Source organism: Lissotriton helveticus, chromosome 1_1 (assembly GCF_964261635.1).
Source record: "Lissotriton helveticus chromosome 1_1, aLisHel1.1, whole genome shotgun sequence".
In the NCBI taxonomy this organism is placed as follows: Eukaryota; Metazoa; Chordata; class Amphibia; order Caudata; family Salamandridae; genus Lissotriton; species Lissotriton helveticus.
Window position 1 is genome coordinate 342,625,928 of NC_136057.1, and position 19,808 is coordinate 342,645,735.

At 45.1% G+C, this 19,808-nt stretch overlaps 1 protein-coding gene across 1 annotated transcript in view; it reads left to right on the plus strand.

The window, feature by feature from the left end:
- ZC3HAV1L (ZC3HAV1 like) overlaps positions 1 to 19,039 on the plus strand; it is a 296,716-nt gene extending 277,677 nt beyond the window's left edge. The window contains exon 3 of the mRNA XM_078647361.1: positions 18,734 to 19,039. Coding sequence (XP_078503487.1) covers positions 18,734 to 19,039 — 306 coding nt within the window. The remainder of the gene's footprint in view (positions 1 to 18,733) is intronic.
- The last annotated feature ends 769 nt before the right edge of the window (positions 19,040 to 19,808 follow it).

Sequence of the window (19,808 nt, forward strand, 5' to 3'; positions counted from 1 at the left end):
ATCTCTTAAAGATCTGGTTTTATTGAAGGTTATGAGTGGGTGAATTGGTAGGTCGTCTTTGATGGTACTGTCAGTTTTAAGAATGTGCCAATTTTTTCGCAGCATTGATCTAAGATCCTTAGCTCCAGCCGAAAAGGGGGTTATAAGTCTAAACTTTCCTTTTCCATCCTCAACTTTCTTAGTGGCAGGTTTAGAGGTGATTAAGGAGTCTCTAGGGATAGCCCTAACTTTCTTCAAGGTGTTTTTCAAGATAGATTCTCCATACCCCCGGGCCTTAAACCTTTTCACACATTCGTTGGCTGCCTCATCGAAATCTTCCAATCTTGAACAATTCCTACGGAGCCGGAGTAACTCTCCGTACGGAATGCTCTTGATCAGTTGAGGAGGGTGGCTGCTGCTAGCAAAAAGGGTGGAGTTGCCAGCGGTTGTTTTTCTATGTAAAGCTGTGTGGATCTGCTGGTCTTGTGAGAACACTTTCAGGTCCAGGTATTCGGCTGACGCCGAACTAACTGTCCCTGAAAAATGTAAATTGTAGGCATTATCATTCAGTTGATTAATGAAGGCTCGTGCTGTTGCCATTGAGCCCCGCCAAACAATACACAGGTCATCAATGTACCTGAACCAGCCCTCCGTCTTTCCCTCTACTCCATCCACCATACAGCTTTTGGGCACCTGCTCCTCCCACCAGCCGACGAAAAGATTTGCGTAGCTGGGAGCGAAGCAGGTGCCCATCGCTGTCCCAGACACCTGTCTAAACAGTTGATCCTCAAATAAGAATATGTTGTTGTTCAGACAGAAATCGATGAACTCAAGAATCATGATGTTATGGGTAGTAAACCTCAATTGTCTTAAGTTAAAAAAATGCTGGATTGCCTCGAGACCCTGTCGATGGTCGATGACAGTGTATAAGCTAGTGATGTCAAGTACAATCAAATATATATATATATAAGGGATAATAAATCTACCTGCTGATTCCATACTGCCTGGTGGTCAATTGATTTCTGTATTGCCGTGTGGGAGAGACAGAAAGCAGTTGCATATATATATACACGCTGAACAAACAAAGGATTTAAAACACCGACTTCTTTGCGACTGGTTGGACCGGAGCTGTGCTTCGGAGAGAGGACTGTCGACGGCCAACAGAGTGGTGAGGAGACATCGGTTTTCCTATCATATTGAAGCATACCAGGCAAGACAAAGGGGTATATGTTTTCAACACAAGATCTATAAACGCAAGTTAAACCATGGATGGCGCTATGTTTTGCGAAGCGTCACGGCATGAAGCCGTTAAAGGAATGTTTAAAAAACACACGGAAGGACCACAGCCCTCCAAAGTAAGCCCACCCAATAAGATAACCGATCGTATGACATCTTTAGAGAGACTCTATGAAAGAGAGATCAGAAAATGGTGGGAGGCAACCAGCCTTCAGCATTATTGTGAAGATGGTGAAGATTGAGAAGATGGTACCGAGGGGATTGAGAGTATATACGGTACCCTCTTATGAGAACCCCGACCCCCAATTGCTGACTGATTGGGAAGAGTTGACATCACACTACTGCAAAGGAACCCTGAGTCTTCTTATCAAGTACGCCTGGAGTGACCGGGAAAAGGCGCTATCGGAGATACGGAGCATTGAGGAAGATATGGCTAAAATGGAGGAGAGTAAAGAAACGATTGATACTATGCGTACACAAATGAAAATAAGACTTGGCAAATACGAGCAAAAAATAAGAACGCGGAAACAGGAAAAGTTTGACCGCGATCAAAGAGACTACTCCATGGGTCGGGTTCTCACGTTTGCTCGAAAATTCGATGCTCCGAGGAAAGAGCTAAGCAAGAAGAGAGGACAGGCACAGGCACGGAGAATAGAAACCTCTGAATCCAGCGCGACAGAGAATGAGTCCGCGGATGAAACAACAATGAGGGAGAGAGGCCAAGCAAGCACATCTGAGCTGACACCTTTTCAGGGCGAATACCAAGTAATCCAGTATACGTGGCTACGGGGAGGAAAAAACAAACCCCCGGAACAAGAAGGAGAAAAACAAGACGAGGGGGAGGGGGCAGTAGGAGGAAGAGGACGCGGGAGACCCAAGAGATCGAACTGGGTGAATCGCAAGAAAGCACAGTAGAGGGCATCACTGTCATAAATCTAACACCAAGGGTCCTCAATGACACCGAAAATAAAGTTCTAAGCCTAGGCCTTAGTTTTTGCCCCACAAGCCATCTGGAGTACATGCAAACGCGTATTGATCTTTTCAACTTCGTCCGAAGATTAAAACTGCACAAGTATTTTAAAACACGACCGTCCCGGCAAAATGTATCAACATCAAAAACGAGGGCGTCCGTGACTGATGCACTAAGAGGTACAGATTTACCAGCAGTGGAAATAGCACAGGGTCTAGCCCTAGAAGAATATGGCAGCCAGCTCCCATCAACTTCCGAGGAGGATGCTAGTAGAGCATCAACCATGGGAATCCCACAAGAAAGGGAGGAGAGCGGTTATAAACTTAGATCCCATTTTAATCCGCAGTTAACATTGGATGCTATAGACATATTCTCTGAGGCAATGACTAATGATCTACTAAGATTTAGAATGAAAAGTAGCAAAGATGGTAAGAATAAGGGAAGTAACAACATGAACTCGGATGAACGAAAGGCAATCCTTGATCTAATGCAGGACAAGAACGTGATAATCAAGCCTTCAGATAAAGGTGGGAACGTTGTTCTTCAAACCAGGGATAATTACTGCAAAGAAGCAATGCAACAACTAAGCAATGCAGTAAATTATGAACGGTCCTCGAAAGAACTGTATATGGTGAGCATACAGGAGTATGATACAATGATTTATGAGTGGTACCGAAAAGACATGCTGGGCAAGGAGGAATATTTATTCCTAAGGAGCAACAATCCAACTATCCCAACCTTTTATCATATCCCAAAAATTCATAAAAACTGCAACAACCCCCCGGGTAGACCTATCATTTCATCTTTAAATAGTCTAACCGAACATCTTTCAACTTTCATATATCACTTTCTTCACCCACTGGTACAGCAATTGGATTCCTATGTGAAAGACACTAAGGATTTTTTATCCAAACTTGATAAAATCAAATGGGACTCCAACTACAGGATGCTAGTATTAGATATAGCAAGCCTTTATACATGCATCAGTCACGAGAAAGGCATCAAAGCAGTGGAACATTATCTAAAAAAGCGACAACTGAGGTTTTTGGAGCACAATCAGATGCTAGCAATCTTTGTAGAATTCTGCTTGAAAAATAACATTTTTCTATTTGAGGACGTCTACTACAGACAAGTGTCTGGAACTGCGATGGGTACTTGCTTTGCCCCCAGCTACGCGAATTTATTCGTGGGCTGGTGGGAGGAGCAAGTACCCAGGTCGCTGGAGGTTGATGGCGAAAAAGGCAGTGTAATCAAGTGGTGTCGTTACATTGACGACTTGTTTATAATCTGGCAAGGATCGGAACACACCGCAAAGGCCTACATCGATGTCCTCAACACAAATGATATGAATCTCAAGTTTAGTGGCTCCATAAGTAACATTTGCGTGGAATACTTGGATTTAAAAGTATTCATCATTGACAACAGCATAGAAACGGCACTCTTCCGCAAAAGTACAGCGGGTAATTCAATATTATACGCCACTAGCAATCACCCGCCGGCATTAATACAAAGCATACCTTATGGTGAGCTGCTTAGGCTCAGGCGAAATAGTTCAAGAGATTCAGACTTCAAGATTGCCGCATCAGCATGCATCAGTAGATTCTCAAAAAGAGGATATGAAATGTCAACACTACAAGGTGCGTTACAGAAGGTGAATGCACTAAATAGATCAAATCTACTGACTGAAAAAGATCATTCTTCCAAGGAAAAAATGAATGAACAGGGTAAATTCCGGCTGGTAACCCCCTATTCGGCGGAAGCAAATTATTTAAAACGCATGCTCAGAAAGAACTGGCACATTTTAAAAACTGACAGTTGTATTAAGGATGATATTCCAGAGTACCCCTTGGTAACTTTCAAGAAATCAAGATCTCTGAAAGACATGCTAGTTCAAAGCCATCTAAAGAAAATTGAGAAGAAAACTAATAGACTGACAGATTTGAAGGGCTTCCACCCATGTCACCATTGTAAAGCCTGCGCACACAGTAAGAGGGTAAAAACCTATGAGATTCCGGACACTGGGATAGTAAAGACAATTAATAAATACCTCACATGCAATACATCCTACGCAGTATACTGTCTTAAATGCCCGTGTGGACTTATGTACATCGGGAGCACAATCAAACCCCTGAAATTGAGGATTTTAGAACACCTACGAGCAATCGACAAAAATGATCAGTCATACCCCGTTGCCCGACATTTCCAGCAAAGACACTCAAGTAACAGACACCAACTACAATATTTCGGGCTAGACTATATACCGGAAAATCCAAGGGGTGGCGACAGACTGCACAGTTTGAGGAGACTGGAGTCTCGATATATTATCGATTTGATGACCAAATACCCAAAAGGCTTAAATGCGGGGGAGGAACTGGCTTCTCATATAAGCCAGTAAAATGAAGAAGCCACTGTAAAATACACAATCTATGAAGGACTAAGAACTGTAAATCTATATGTGTATAAATGTAGTGAAATACTATAATCGATGAATGAATCTGTGATGCTTAACATATCTGTAGAAGTAACACGAGAAATATTATTCCAAGGTGGGTGCTAGAAAACAATGATAACGTCGTGTAGATGAGAATAATCTGTGCAGCCTTTTTAAGAAAATTAGGAGTCAGATATAATGGGTTCACTTAGTAGTATTCTGTTTCGTTTAAACTTTGCTCTTTTGTAGAACTTCCACAGTGTGAATTTTGAGAATATTTAATGATATGGATGACTATTGTTCAGCAATGGGACGGAACATAAAAATGAATCAAGGGTGACTTGCCGATCCACGGCGAAATGCTTTTTTATCGGCATGGTTGTGTCTTAACACAATGGGTTGTAATTCATTGACTAGGTGATTTAATAATATGATGTCATGCCGCTTCAATATGGCTGATGGGTTGCCAGCATAATGAGATCTTTAGGCCGATACACGGCGAAATACCATGAAATGTGAAAGTGAATTTGTGCGCAATCAAAGTTTTGCTTAAACCACTAACGTCAATAATATGTTTAAATTAATTTACTGGGGCTTAATTAAGTAGGATAGCCCTTACTTTGTACAGTAATTCACAACGTGTCGTTGACTGTGAACACCTTCCAATATGGTGTAATGATTTGTTGTCCCTTGTTTGTTTCGCCCACTGATCACGAGTGAACGCTATTAAAAACATGGCGCCCGCCATCAATGTTTGTAACATTGAGGAAGGCGGAGCGCCGAAACGCGTCTGTTGCAAACCAGAAAATAAACTAACTGAAAACGACCCCCGGAGTGCGTGGTTTCTTTCCTTCGTGGAAGTCTGGTGGAAACCGTGAGCTGGATATATATATATATATATATATATATTCACTGAAAAAACCATAGATTATAGACCATATATAGTTAGGAATTAGCATTTAAAAAACCTTATTTTACTCACACAAAACCATTGAAATTCCATATATAGTTAGTTGCACTAACTATATATCGCGCACCCGCAATCCACTGCTGATCATGTCACATATTACATCATTCATGACATGGTCAGTGACATCACTGATGACATCACTGATGACATCTCAAATGACATCACTGATGAGATCACTGATGACGTCATCCAGTGACTGTGTGTTTCTGTAAAGTTTAAATATGTTTTACATATTGAAGAATGAGTAGATGTATAAGTGTCTGGACGAAGGATTTAGTAGGTGCATGACTGAATGTATGAGTGAGTGATTAAATGTGTCTCACTGAGTGCATGGGTTAGTGACTAAACTGTCTTAATTTGTGCATCATTATGTCTGTTGTTCTGTAAACTGCTGCATGTGTTGATCATTAGCTATACGAGAGGCTATATGTGTTATTAATTGGTTGCCCAAGTATTTCTATGGCAGATTGAGTTTGTGTGGGGGTGGCTGGAAGGTGTGTGACTCTATGCATAGATGTGTGAGCAGTTTATTCACTAGGTGTATGAGTTCAAGACTGCATGTGGAAACAGCTACATGGGCAGTTGACTGTGTGCATGAGTGTATTGATGAGTGAATGGATATCTCAATGCTACATGTCATAGTAAGTACATATGTTAAACACAGTACATGTGAGAGTTGGCATATATAAATAACTGTGCATGAGAGCCACTGAATGAGTGAGTGGTTGTATCGATCATTGTGAACTTGTATCAGGGATTGTATAAGAGAGTAAATATGTGTTAGTATATGTTTCAATAAGTAAGGTGTGTTTAACTGTATAGTTGAAGAAATGGAGGTGAGATTGTTTCTTTGCATGACTGACTGGGTGTGTGAGTAACTCCATGGATGAGTGGCAGTGTGTGAGTGTCTGTATACACTGAGTGTATCTAGGGTTATATTAGAGTCTGAAGAGGTTTATCGTATTAGCACAAGAATGATGTCAAATGAGATGTCATCAGTGATGTCATCAGTGATGTCATTTGAGATGTCATCAGTGATGTCATCAGTGATGTCACTGACCATGTCATGAATGATGTAATATGTGACATGATCAGCAGTGGATTGCGGGTGCGCGATATATAGTTAGTGCAACTAACTATATATGGAATTTCAATGGTTTTGTGTGAGTAAAATAAGGTTTTTTAAATGCTAATTCCTAACTATATATGGTCTATAACCTATGGTTTTTTCAGTGAATTTTCAAGGTTTTGTAAATGCTAATTCCTAACTATATATGGTCTATAACCTATGGTTTTTTCAGTGAATTTCAATGGTTTTTTAATAGCAAATATCATAAGCTGTCGAATGTCAAGTACGTGGTAAGTGAAAACATTTTCGTGTTTATGCACACTGATCTGCTTTGAATGGTGCCCCCCCCCCCTCATTTCTATTAGGAGTACTCTCTCTTTGCAGATAGTGAAAGGTAGTTAACGCAGGCCTTTGCCCCCGTTGTAATCCATCGTGCCTGCTTCTCTCTCCATTTGATTGATTGTTATCCAAGTATTTACTGTTTTAGAATTAGTTCTCTTTGGTTCATTCTCTATTTACAAACAAACACAGAGTCGCAATACTCTGTTTAGTCTTTGCAGATAACGAAAAATCGTGTAAAAAAAAAGAAAAGGAATCGAGCAAAATCAGTAGGCCACTAATGGGATCTCTTTTTGACCTCGCTAAAATAGAAACATTAGGAACAACCCCTCATGACAAATACAAAACTAGTGAGATGAACTGAACTCCACACAATGATGGCTGCAAAACAGCTCGGCTCCGCCACCCACCCCGCCCAAAATAACGATAAAGAGCGGCTGCCATGATTGGTTGCGGAATGGCCACGACGGAGCTACGAAATGGTGCTGCTCTCATGCTAACCCCAGCTTCAGTCTGAAACATCCAGAAACACTGTAGACTACCAATTCGATCAGTTCCGGTAGCGCCCCAATGTAACCCGGTAGAGAAGAACTAGCCCTCCCCTCTTTGACTGATGGTTCTTGTTGCCTGTCCCTTCTGTTGTCATTTAACAGAACTATTTAGCCTGCTGAAAGGGGTTGTGTTTCGACCGCTGGTTGGTGGAGACATTTTGACTATATTCTGGACCTGCGTTGTCGCGTAATGCGTCATATGACGCGCCGCGTTAGCGCATCCGGAAGTCATCCGGGGCGCGCAGCGCGTAACGTAAGCATAACAAGTCATGTGACTTGTTAATAAAACTTTTCATTGGTTCATTTTACTTTTCTTATTCTAATGATGAAAGCCTTGGTCATATCACCTAAAAATTACGCTTTTAATTACTTCCGAACATTATTTTTTCTTAAATATATGTTATAATGTTCCAGGCTAATGTACTTTCCCGGAAATTTTACAACTGTCCTGCAAGTAAAATATATTCTTTTTTCGAGAAAAAGAGCGTTTCTTCGTCCCATGACGGAGCCGTTGAGCAAAAGAGGGTCGACCTGCTGTCTTAGTCGCCGATACGCCTGAATATGAGATTCTTATCGATCACTTTATGTTGCAGGAATAGAAAACACAACAGCCCTTGACCATTTATCTTTACTGCGTTCCTTCGTATTATACCTTTTACCCTTCATGTAATTGGTCTGCTTTATTTCACTTGCCTTTTAATGATTCTAAAACAGTGACTATTATTAAAAACTTTACCAATGTATATACTACTACCATGTTTTCTTTTAAAAACCTTTATTGTGAAAATTTCATGATACAAATACGAGCCTATAACCACGTGGGCCTGCCACGGAGCAAACTGTAATCGTATATGATGAATAGACATTTACACTGTAGAGGAACGTAACGGGCGGGCCATTAGGTTGCAAGAACTAAGGTGTCTAACAGTTACGGAATCGGTGGACGTACATTTTATAATTAAAATACGACAGGGCCAGTTACAATAAAATTATCTAGATATACATTTGCGGGCAAGTACCATGGGTGACGTTAATTCGAACTTTCAACAGTACAGTAATCAATAACACATCAGAACTTAATATCAATAGGGATGTCGAAATATTCAATCAATTCTCGTCCCCGCCCGCCATATGCTTCAAAACTGCATACGTATCTCGTGATTTCAAGGTTCTGCAACCAGTACACAACAAGGAGTTACGAGTCCCATTTATTCCGGCGCCATTTTGGGCGAGGACGGGCAGGTCCAGGATATAGTCAAAATGTCTCTACCAACCATCGACTATGATGATGTTCATATGCTGTATTTATTAGAGTAACACTCATCTGTCCACATGAAATTAATTTACCACAATCAAAACATGTCATTTTAATCTTTCCAAAGTTCTTCTAAATATTTGGGACCGTTTCCCTTGCCTCTGAAGCTCTCAGTGCCACTTCTTTGATGAATGTACTAGCAGGTCAGGGGTTCTCCTCCAAATCTCTCTTTTATGCAGCACTATAATTAATTGGTGCCACCTCTCCATATGACGATGCATGGTATAGTTACCACAACTATATTTTTTTTCGGTTCCTCTGGAGAGTTCATCGTGGCAGATGAAGCGTGTAACGTACCGGGCATTTACCTTTTTTTGCATGTACAGGAAAGGAAAAAAAAATCGAGCGTCCAAGTTCTAAGGTGTCCCAGGGCCATTTTAGTGGACCAGGCCCAAATCCAAAGAACAGGCCGCCATTTTGAGAGTCCTCTTGCAGCCGCCTGTCGCTGTAGCATCAAGAGCAGCCGAAACTCAGCTGAATGGCAACTGAAACGGTAAATGGGCGCCCCACTACATTTCAGCATTGTAGGATGACCACACCAGTACAGCAACTTGCTAGACATCACCTCGGTGCCATCCGGATCTCGGCGCCCCACTGCAGATGAAGTGCCTCTCAACTATGAAACCACCACGGTGACATCCGGATCTTGGCGCGTTGTGCTGCCTTCGGCCTATTCGCACATCGGTCCGCTACTGACGCCATCTCACAGGCTAATGGGGTGACCCACGCCGAGTTTCAGCATTGTAGGATGACCACACCAACTTGCTAGACATCACCTCGGTGCCATCCGAATCTTGGCATCTCAACGCCTAGTGGTATCTTCCATACAGAAAATATTGTTACGCTGCCTTTGGCCCCATTCGCACATCAGTCCGCAACTTAGACATCACCTCGGTGCCATCCGGATCTTGGCATCTCAGCGCCTTGTGGTGTCAGTCAGAAAATATTGTTGCGCTGCCTTTGGCCCCATTCGCACATCAGTCCGCTACTGACACCATCTCACAGGCCAATAGGGCGCCCCATGCCGACTTTTACCATTGTACGATGGCCACACCAGTGGCACAACTTGCTAGACATCACCTCGGTGCCATCCGAATCTTGGCATCTCAACGCCTAGTGGTATCTTCCATACAGAAAATCTTGTTACGCTACCTTTGGCCCCATTCGCACATCGGTCCGCAACTTAGACATCACCTCGGTGCCATCCGGATCTTGGCATCTCAGCGCCTTGTGGTGTCTTCTACTCCGAAAATATTGTAGAAAATATTGTTGCGCTGCCTTTGGCCCCATTCACACATCAGTCCGCTACTGACACCATCTCACAGGCCAACAGGGCGCCCCACGCCGACTTTTACCATTGTACGATGGCCACACCAGTGCCACAACTTGCTAGACACCACCTCGGTGCCATCCGGATCTTGGCATCTCAGCGCCTTGTGGTGTCTTCAAATCAGAAAATATTGTTGCGCTGCCTTTGGCCCCATTCGCACATCGGTCCGCTACTGACGCCATCTCACAGGCCAACGGGGCGCCCCACGCCGACTTTCAACATTGTAGGATGGCCACAGAAGTGCGACAACTTACTAGACACCACCTCGGTGCCATCCGGATCTTGGCGCGTTGTGCTGCCTTCGGCCTATTCGCACATCGGTCCGCTACTGACGCAAACTCACAGGCCAACGGGGCGCCCCACGCCGACTTTCAGCATTGTAGGATGGCCACACCAGTGCGGCAACTTGCTACACACCACCTCGGTGCCATCCGGATCTTGGAATCTCAGCGCCTAGTGGTGTCTTCTATTCCGAAAATATTGTTGCGCTGCCTTCGGCCCCATTCACACATCGGTCCGCTACTGACGCCATCTCACAGTCCAACGGGGCGCCCCACGCCGACTTTCAGCATTGTAGGATGGCCACACCAGTGCGGCAACTTACTAGACACCACCTCGGTGCCATCCGGATCTTGGCGCGTTGTGCTGCCTTCGGCCTATTCGCACATCGGTCCGCTACTGACGCAAACTCACAGGCCAACGGGGCGCCCCACGCCGACTTTCAGCATTGTTGGATGGCCACACCAGTGCGGCAACTTACTAGACACCACCTCGGTGCCATCCGGATCTTGGCGCGTTGTGCTGCCTTCGGCCTATTCGCACATCGGTCCGCTACTGACGCAAACTCACAGGCCAACGGGGCGCCCCACGCCGACTTTCAGCATTGTTGGATGGCCACACCAGTGCGGCAACTTACTAGACACCACCTCGGTGCCATCCGGATCTTGGCGCGTTGTGCTGCCTTCGGCCTATTCGCACATCGGTCCGCTACTGACGCAAACTCACAGGCCAACGGGGCGCCCCACGCCGACTTTCAGCATTGTAGGATGGCCACACCAGTGCTGCAACTTGCTGGACACCACCTCGGTGCCATCCGGATCTTGGCGCATTGTGTTGCCTTCGGCCTATTCGCACATCGGTCCGCTACTGACGCCGCCTCACGTGCCAACGGGGCGCCCCACGCCGACTTTCAGCATTGTAGGATGGCCACACCAGTGCTGCAACTTGCTGGACACCACCTCGGTGCCATCCGGATCTTGGCGCGTTGTGTTGCCTTCGGCCTATTCGCACATCGGTCCGCTACTGACGCCGCCTCACGTGCCAACGGGGCGCCCCACGCCGACTTTCAGCATTGTAGGATGGCCACACCAGTGCTGCAACTTGCTGGACACCACCTCGGTGCCATCCGGATCTTGGCGCGTTGTGTTGCCTTCGGCCTATTCGCACATCGGTCCGCTACTGACGCCGCCTCACGTGCCAACGTATTTTCTCCGCATTTTACACCCTATGCCGCATAACAGGTCATGTGACTTGTTTATAAAACTTTTCATTGGTTCATTTTACTTTTGGTTTCCTAATGATGGAAGGCTTGATCATGTGACCTAAAAACAACACTTTTCATTGGATGTAAACTTTTTATTTTTCCCAAACGATGAAAGCCCCACCTTGTTTCTGGATGTTTCAGACTGAAGCTGGCGTCAGCATGAGAGCACCACCATCTCGTAGCTCAGTCGTGGTCATTCCGCGAGCAATCATGGCAGCCGCTCCCCACCAGAAGCCTGCAGGAGTCGGAGCCCCCAAAACTTTTGATGAATTCTCAAGGCGGAGGGGACGCTTTCGAGAATGGGGTCCAAGACCTAGCAGACAAGCGTCCGATTTCCAAGGTGTCCCAGGGCCATTTCAGTGGACCAGGCCCAAAAAGGAAACAGCCTGCCGCCATTTTGAGAGTCCTGTGACAGCCGCCTATCGCTGCACCGCAAGAGTGGGCGCAACTCAGCTGAATTGCGGCTTTTGACACAGTGGACCAAAAACGGACGGAATGGCAACTGAAACGGTAAAGGGGCGCCCCACTACAACAGATGACACTCCACCTGGAGAGGCCCGTTCACGCCGCCTCCCCCGGGGCGCCCCGCGCCGTTATTCGGAGCAGCATTGTAGGATACCAAAACCAGTGCGGCAACTTACTGGACATCACCTTGGTGCCATCGTTCTGCTGCCTTGGAACTATTCGCGCAACAGTTTGCTACTGATGACCCACCCCCCGCGACGCCCCATGCCGTTATTTGCTGGGTGGCAACTTACTAGACATCACTTTCGTGTCATCTAGATTTCAGCGCGTTCTGCTGCCTTGGAACTATTCGCACAACAGTTTGCTACTGATGACCCACCCCCCGCGACGCCCCACGCCGGAAATCTGGACGTTGTGCTGCGTTGGGACTATTCGCACAGCCGACCGCTACTTCGTTGTTTTTCCCTAAAAATGTTTATATGTTATTACTATTTTTGTTTTCTTGTATATATTTATAAATTATTAAAGTTTTATAATCTTACTACTTTGTCGGAGTGCTATATATTTTTAATGTGACACATAATTGTAAAAACTTTGATGTACAAAGAGTCATCCCTGGAATCTTCCGCTTCAGGCTCGGTCCCCTCCCCAATCACAATACAGGATGGTTTTCAGATAATAGCAACGCTTCTGCTGTGACGGATCTCATCGAGTGTGGGCCTTGATCTACTATAACTCCTTTGAAGAGGGGTGATTCTTTACAGCTGTGGCCATAAACTACATCTGCAGGGCTAGCTGATACCCTAGGACCAGCCTGGACAATCGGACACAGAGGAAAAGGAGTGTCAGAGGGTGCGGTAGTGAATAGGGCGAAAGGGAGGTGTCGGGCGGGCACAGGGTGTGATTCTCAGGGAAGAGCAGCGCAGATGGGGGGAGGTTTATTACCCATGCATAAGACAGAGAGCGGGGGTGACCACTGCCTGGGGGAGATGCTTGCGAGGGTGGGGAGCCATGCTAAGGATCGACAGCGTGCACAGAGTGGGTCTGGTCAAGGCATCTAAAATGGCTGCCGTGCACGACAAAAGTGTGGCATTTGAAAAAAGACAAGATGGCGCAGACAATGTTTTTCAACACTTCCTGATTTCCTTCGAATCGAACGTTAACAGACGTTGGGGCATATTACCAAAGTTAAGCGATATTTATCCCTAACGATGCTTAGCAACGATTTTTTTACCGTCAGAAATTATCGCAGATAAACCTTGCTATTATCAAGGTTTATCGGAAATACGATAAAAAACGACCGCAATGCATTAATATCGCTGAAAACTCAGCGATATTCATGCATTACCGAGCTAATGCTCTTAGCCATGTTATCCACCTCCCATTGGATAACATGGCTAAGAACTGCTCAGGGCAGGTGGTAGCTTTTGGAGATATTCGCGCTTATCTCGAATATTTCCAAAAGTTGATAATAGGAGATAGCGATGTTAGCGACTGTTTCCAGTCGCTAACATCTTGGCATGCCCACTTTGCATGTCATTAGTGATAAATATCACTCACATGCAAAGTGGGGCCCAAGATGGTCGCTATATTCTACTAGCCGTCGCTAACTGGTGTTAGCAACAGCTAGGTAATACACATATAATTTTATCTCCGCGAAGCGGAGCGCTGTTACAGATATATATCTTGTTTCTGAACGTTAATTTCTCAAAATGCACTGAAGCACATATATTGAGACCTAGCAAAGGCACATCGGGCTACCAGTCCCTACAATTTTGCCAAGTTTCGTGCAAATCCATTCAGCTGTTCGATCCTACCGAGAGACAAGATGGCGGCCGCTACGGACTGTTTGGAATGTTTACAGACACCGGAGAGCCAATCAGCTTCGCTTCGCAAAGCTCCGTAACGCGAAAAGTACGCGAAGCGGTGCGCTGTTACAGATATATATCTTTTTTTGAACGTTAATTTCTCAAAATCCACTGGAGCACATATATTGAGATCTAGCAAAGGCACATCGGGCTACCAGTCCCTACAATTTTGCCAAGTTTCGTGCAAATCCATTCAGCTGTTCGATTATTATTATTTTTATTTTTTTTTGCCCCGCGGGGCCCTTTTAAAACCTCCACATCAAACCTAGGGGGTGAGCGACAATGTACTATGCCCCCTTATGGTCATTTGCCCCTTCGCTTTGGCCTCCTCTTGTCTCTCGATCCTACCGAGAGACAAGATGGCGGCCGCTACGGACTGTTTGGAATGTTGACAGACGCCGGAGAACCAATCAGCTTCGCTTCACAAAGCTCCGTTGCGCGTAAAGTACGCGTCCTGGGACGCTGCCAGGTCCGCTGTTACAGATATATATCTTTTTTTAAACGTTAATTTCTCAAAATCCACTGGAGCACATATATTGAGACCTACAAAAGGCACATCGGGCTACCAGTCCCTACAATTTTGCCAAGTTTCGTGCAAATCCATTCAGCCGTTCGGGCTAAAAGTGAGGCCAACCGCCCTATGGAAAACTCAATGTTAAAAACACGTTTTGGGACCCCCCTTTTTTCTCGGTCCCCCCTTGACGAACCCCCCCCAAATTTTCAAGGGCTGCTCAGAAACAAAATGTGCCATTTTCCTGAAAATTTCAGCCAATTCCGTCCACAAACGCCAAAGTTATTAGACATAGAATTTTCAAAAAACCCATAGAGAAAAAATCCTAACTATATATACCTACTGGCGACCGCCAGTAGGTAATATATATATATATATATATATAGCGTATTTACAGACGTTTATCTAAACACTTTTGTTCAACTCATTCAATGAAATCGGGCACTGATTGGATTTTGGGAAAGAAGGCAATGTACCCAGAAGTGGGTATGGGTCGTAAAAGATATATTCGCCCCCTTTAAAAGAGAAAGGAAATCTTCTGCAGTACAGAAGAACGAACGTCTTAGTCAGCCCGTTGGGGCTTCAAATCGATCTGCACTCGGATATTTCTGCGGCAGATAATGTATCGGAGTTAAATATATGGGGATTTGACACCAATTTAATTGCACTGTCAGAGAAAAAAACCTCCCTGTTACAAAGTTATTTAGGGGACGGGGGTCTTTGGAAATCGTACAAATTCTGCTTTTCGCAGTCAACGACGAATCGATTCCATTATCATTTTAATTACAAAAAGAGAACTAGTAATACAATCGCCATCGAATGCCGGGGTTAACACAGGCAACCAGGATTGTAGTCGGAACTGGCTACTCGCCGTAAAGTGCGCCAATGACTCGTCAGGGATAGTAAGCGCTATATAATTGCAATTCCCAGTTGCCCTCGTAATACAATACTACCCTGGGATTCAGCATAATCCCTTCTCACACAAAACTATTCAATATACATTTGCAACAACAGAGGCCAACTGACAGAACACACAACTTACATATAAACATCGCGCAAGAAATCACTGTCCACAACTTTTTTTAAGAGCAAGAAAGGCCACTTTATTTAAGACAGGTGTGCAAATCAATATCTGTTGAACACATTAATTATTTAATAAAATTCCAATCTTTACAGCATGACTAAACATCCCTACCTAACTAAAACCATAACAACTAACTCTTGAAGAATACCCCCTGGATTTCCCAATGAACTACCCTTTCAGGATGGCCAACCCGCTCCAGGCTGCCCACCCCACTAGAAAAACCGCCACCCAGGAAAACCTTTAGCGTTTTCCTGCCCCACTCAAAGACAAGGAGGAAGGGAAGGAGCACACCACAACTGCACATCAAGTACCTTAGCTATCAAGTCCCGTAATTCTAAAAGATAAAAGGAAAGGCCCAATTGGGACAGGTGAACACCATCCTCACAAAATAAATGCGTCTCAGAAACTTGCAAATGATGATGAGCCAAACTGTAAATGCACAAATGTTTACAAAACAGTCTCATAGCACGATTCACTTTTCTTCGTGCTTTCTCCATGGCTGAATAATTCCTCGCCCCAGTCCATTGTAATCGTGGCACAAACTCAGTCCAGATCACCATGGTGCTCACCCAGGCGGTCTTGATGACGTCGAGATCCATTTTCATCAACTTGAGCAAAGTCAAACCGGATAAAGAGACCAGATCGTTTTCTCCAAGGTGAAGCACCAGTAAATCAGGCGGGCCCCCCCAACCCCCCGAAACCAAAGCAGTCAAGGCGGGAAAGAGGCCGCCCCAACGCATGCCCCCCGTGCCATGCCATGAAACCTCATGGGTCAGACTGCTTAAACCAAGCGATCTACCACAAAGCTGACGTGCAGCGGCCACCGCAGCCCTTTTAACAAAAGAGTGGCCAAGAACCCACACCCACGCCTCCGACGGCACACCGGGATGCAGAAGGTCCTCGCGTCCCGCAGCGCACAAGGTCTGCACAGCCCTACGGACCTCCGCCGCCTCCTCCATAACCCCGCAGCACAGGACAGAGAATCAGGCAAAACGAACCTCCCTTCCTTGCCTCCCGCTACGCACTTCCTTAACGCCTGCCTCCAGTCCCTTTATTACCTCCCCTCCAATCAGCACACCTGCGCTTTCCAGTTTGTGTCTCGCGCGAACGCACCCAGGGAGAGACCGGCTCGCGCCTGGCTCTCCCTGGGTCCCCCCTTGAGCAGACAGGATTTACAGACAGCTCTCACCAGCAGTACTGCCAACAAGGATGTCAGTTCCCTCTCAAACCATCCACAGCAACCACATATGACCCTTGTATATGCTAATCCAACGAACAGCCCCGCCCCGCACCAGTGTGCAGGACTAGAACCACCGCTCATTGTCTTGAGCGCGGCTGAAAACTCGAAAGGACATGGTTTGCATGACAAATGATAGCACTAAGAAAGGCACGCTACTAGCAAAATAGGTGCTACCTAGGGTAAAAAGTTCTTATCCATGGAATTGCCTCGCAACCACGGACATCTGGAAAACCTGTACATTTTGGCTGCGCAGCTGACTGTGGACAGTTTAACAAGACAGGCTCCAGACAAACTGACCCCAATCCCAACAAGCATTGGCATAGACAATATGTCTCGCCTTTGGGACCTTATAAGTGTTTAGCCATGCAACAGTTGATGTGTAGTTTCACCAAGGATATTGTGCTGCATTACTAAATACTTATAAGGCCCCAAAGGCGAAACCTATTGGCTATGCCAACGCTTGTTTAATATACCTCTAATCTCTTTTCAGCTGGTTCCCGGTCACTGGCGTTTAGATTGTGGAGGGCAGCAGCCCTAATTATCCTCGGATCCGCCTTCGCTCTCGTGGGAGCCCCCTCCCCACACAGCGAGGGGTTGGGAGGTCCAGCTGCCGGTGATGGGCTGTTCTCAGCCCAGGTGCAGGCCAAGGTTGCAATTGGCATTCGAGGCCCCAGAGAGTTCGCTGCCCGTCTCCGGAGATGAATCTGCGGAGCCCCCCCTCCCCTGCCCCCCACACTCAGCGGAGGGGGCTATGTAGCCAGATTGCTGGGGCAGCCGAGCCCAGTCAACAGATCTTGGCAATTTTCGGGGCCAATGACGCAGAGATCTAGTTCTGAGCGTTCTGAGCGTCAAGCCATGCCCCCCTGTCCAATGAATCTCTCTTTACCTCTTGTCCACAGGTTAAAAGCCCTGCAGGTCCATATTTCTAAAGGCTATTGTACTATTGACTTGGATAAATAAATGTTTGTTATTAAGCACTAGGATGCTCCAAACAGTGATCATATTCCATACAAATGCTATGTTTAAACAGGCACGATGCATAGCATAGCTTCTCCGTTGTATTTTTATGGTTTGTGGCGCATCTCTAGCAAAGCCCATAGACCTGGCTCTAATGTGCTAAAGCATGCCACCACAGAAATTCGCAACTGAATATTGCCATCAGGACAAATTTTGACAAAAAAAATTCTAAGATAGCAGCCCATCGCTCTGAATGCAGGCTCCCACATGTGACCCTCTTGTAAATATTTTGCCATCATTCTTTACCATTCCAAGATGGCTGAAGCATTGCTTCCAAATACACCGGCTATCTCGGAATGGTAAAGTTATATTAAACAATAGCAAAGGAAAAGAAGCATTGTCAAAGTCAGGAGCTCCCCTGCCAATGCCAGACCACGTTGCTTTGCCACTGGCTGTTGATTGAAGGTAAAGGAGAGTTGAACGAGAATATATAAGTTGCAGTGAGAAAGGAGGGAACGATAGATCAGGTGCCCGAAGGAGTGACACAAATGTACTGTACACTGTACCGAAAAACAATAATTTACACCTCAGAGTTCGATATTATGTTACATGATGACAAGAGATATGGATGGCGTTTGCTTAAGGTGAGGTAAGATAGGAGCCTAAGAGAGATGCTTATTAGTGGTGGTTACAAATTACATCAAAAGGCCCAAACACTCATGATGGGAAAAGGATGTTTTTAGGTCTCAGCTATATAACTACATCTAAATACAAATAGTTAGTCTCTTTTACTCGCTGTGGTTCATGATATCACTTTCAAATTTGTAAAGATGGCCTAGCGAAAATTACAAATCCAATGTTTATGACCGTTTAAGGTTTGTTATGAGTACAAAGGTGACAAGACGGATGTACCCTGCCACAAGGCAGAAGAATGTCACAGGCTACACATCTGCCAACACTTCCTCAAGGGGCAGTGCCGTTTCCTCAAGTGCAATAGATCGCACAATCTTCTGGATGCCACTGCCTTCGAAATCGTGCAAAGTCATGGCCTGAGCGAGGAGATGATTCACAACATCCAGCTTCTGCGCATGCACCAGTGCAAAGAGGCGCGACTGGAGCCTCATAAGTGGGAGCGGCCCAAGGAGAACAAGGACAAAGGTATGAGCAAAGAAAGCTGGTAATAACTTTATTTTCTTTACAATGTACTTGCATGCTCAAAGGTTTCATGTACCTACAGGGGTGTGGAATTCCTATAGCCCAACGCCCAGGACATGTTGTTTTCATGTGTATTTTGTCCTTGGGATAAGAAGACCCAACCTCCTGCAGCACACACCCTTTGGCTGACAGTTTACAGTACCACATTATAGAGCAGGGAAGTGCATTACCTGCAGTTAATGTAATTTTAATGTTCATATGTTGTTCAAACTTGATGTTATGGTTCATTAATGCAAAGTCTTTATTAATAGGGTGAGCGTTCTGAGGAAATGTAAGCTTGGACCGCACCACTGACAGCGGTTCCTGTATAAACATGTTTACACAGTTTTTCAAAGTTTAGTAGTATGCGGCTATACATAATGCTTCTACAATGCTCTCTGATTCGATGCAAATATTTGCAGAAGCTTGAAAGCAAGACTGATGATTCTTTGGTTTCAAAATAAAATGTGCACAAAAAAAAGCAACTAGGAAAAAAACATTTTGCTAAACTACCGTAAAATTGTATGTACCATTTCTTTGCAGAATCATTTATAAAATGCATGCTAGTATTTCCCAAAAATATTCATAATGGAAAATCAGTGTAACCGGTTTCAACAAAATCATCAGAGATATGAAAAAAAAAGCATTGGCAAACTCCGTGGGTCTGAAATTAGTGGTCAGCCTTTCGGTTTTGTCAATGCATGTCTTGTTTTGGCAAGGTTTTTCATGGCTGGCTCCTCTGCTAATGCAGAGGAG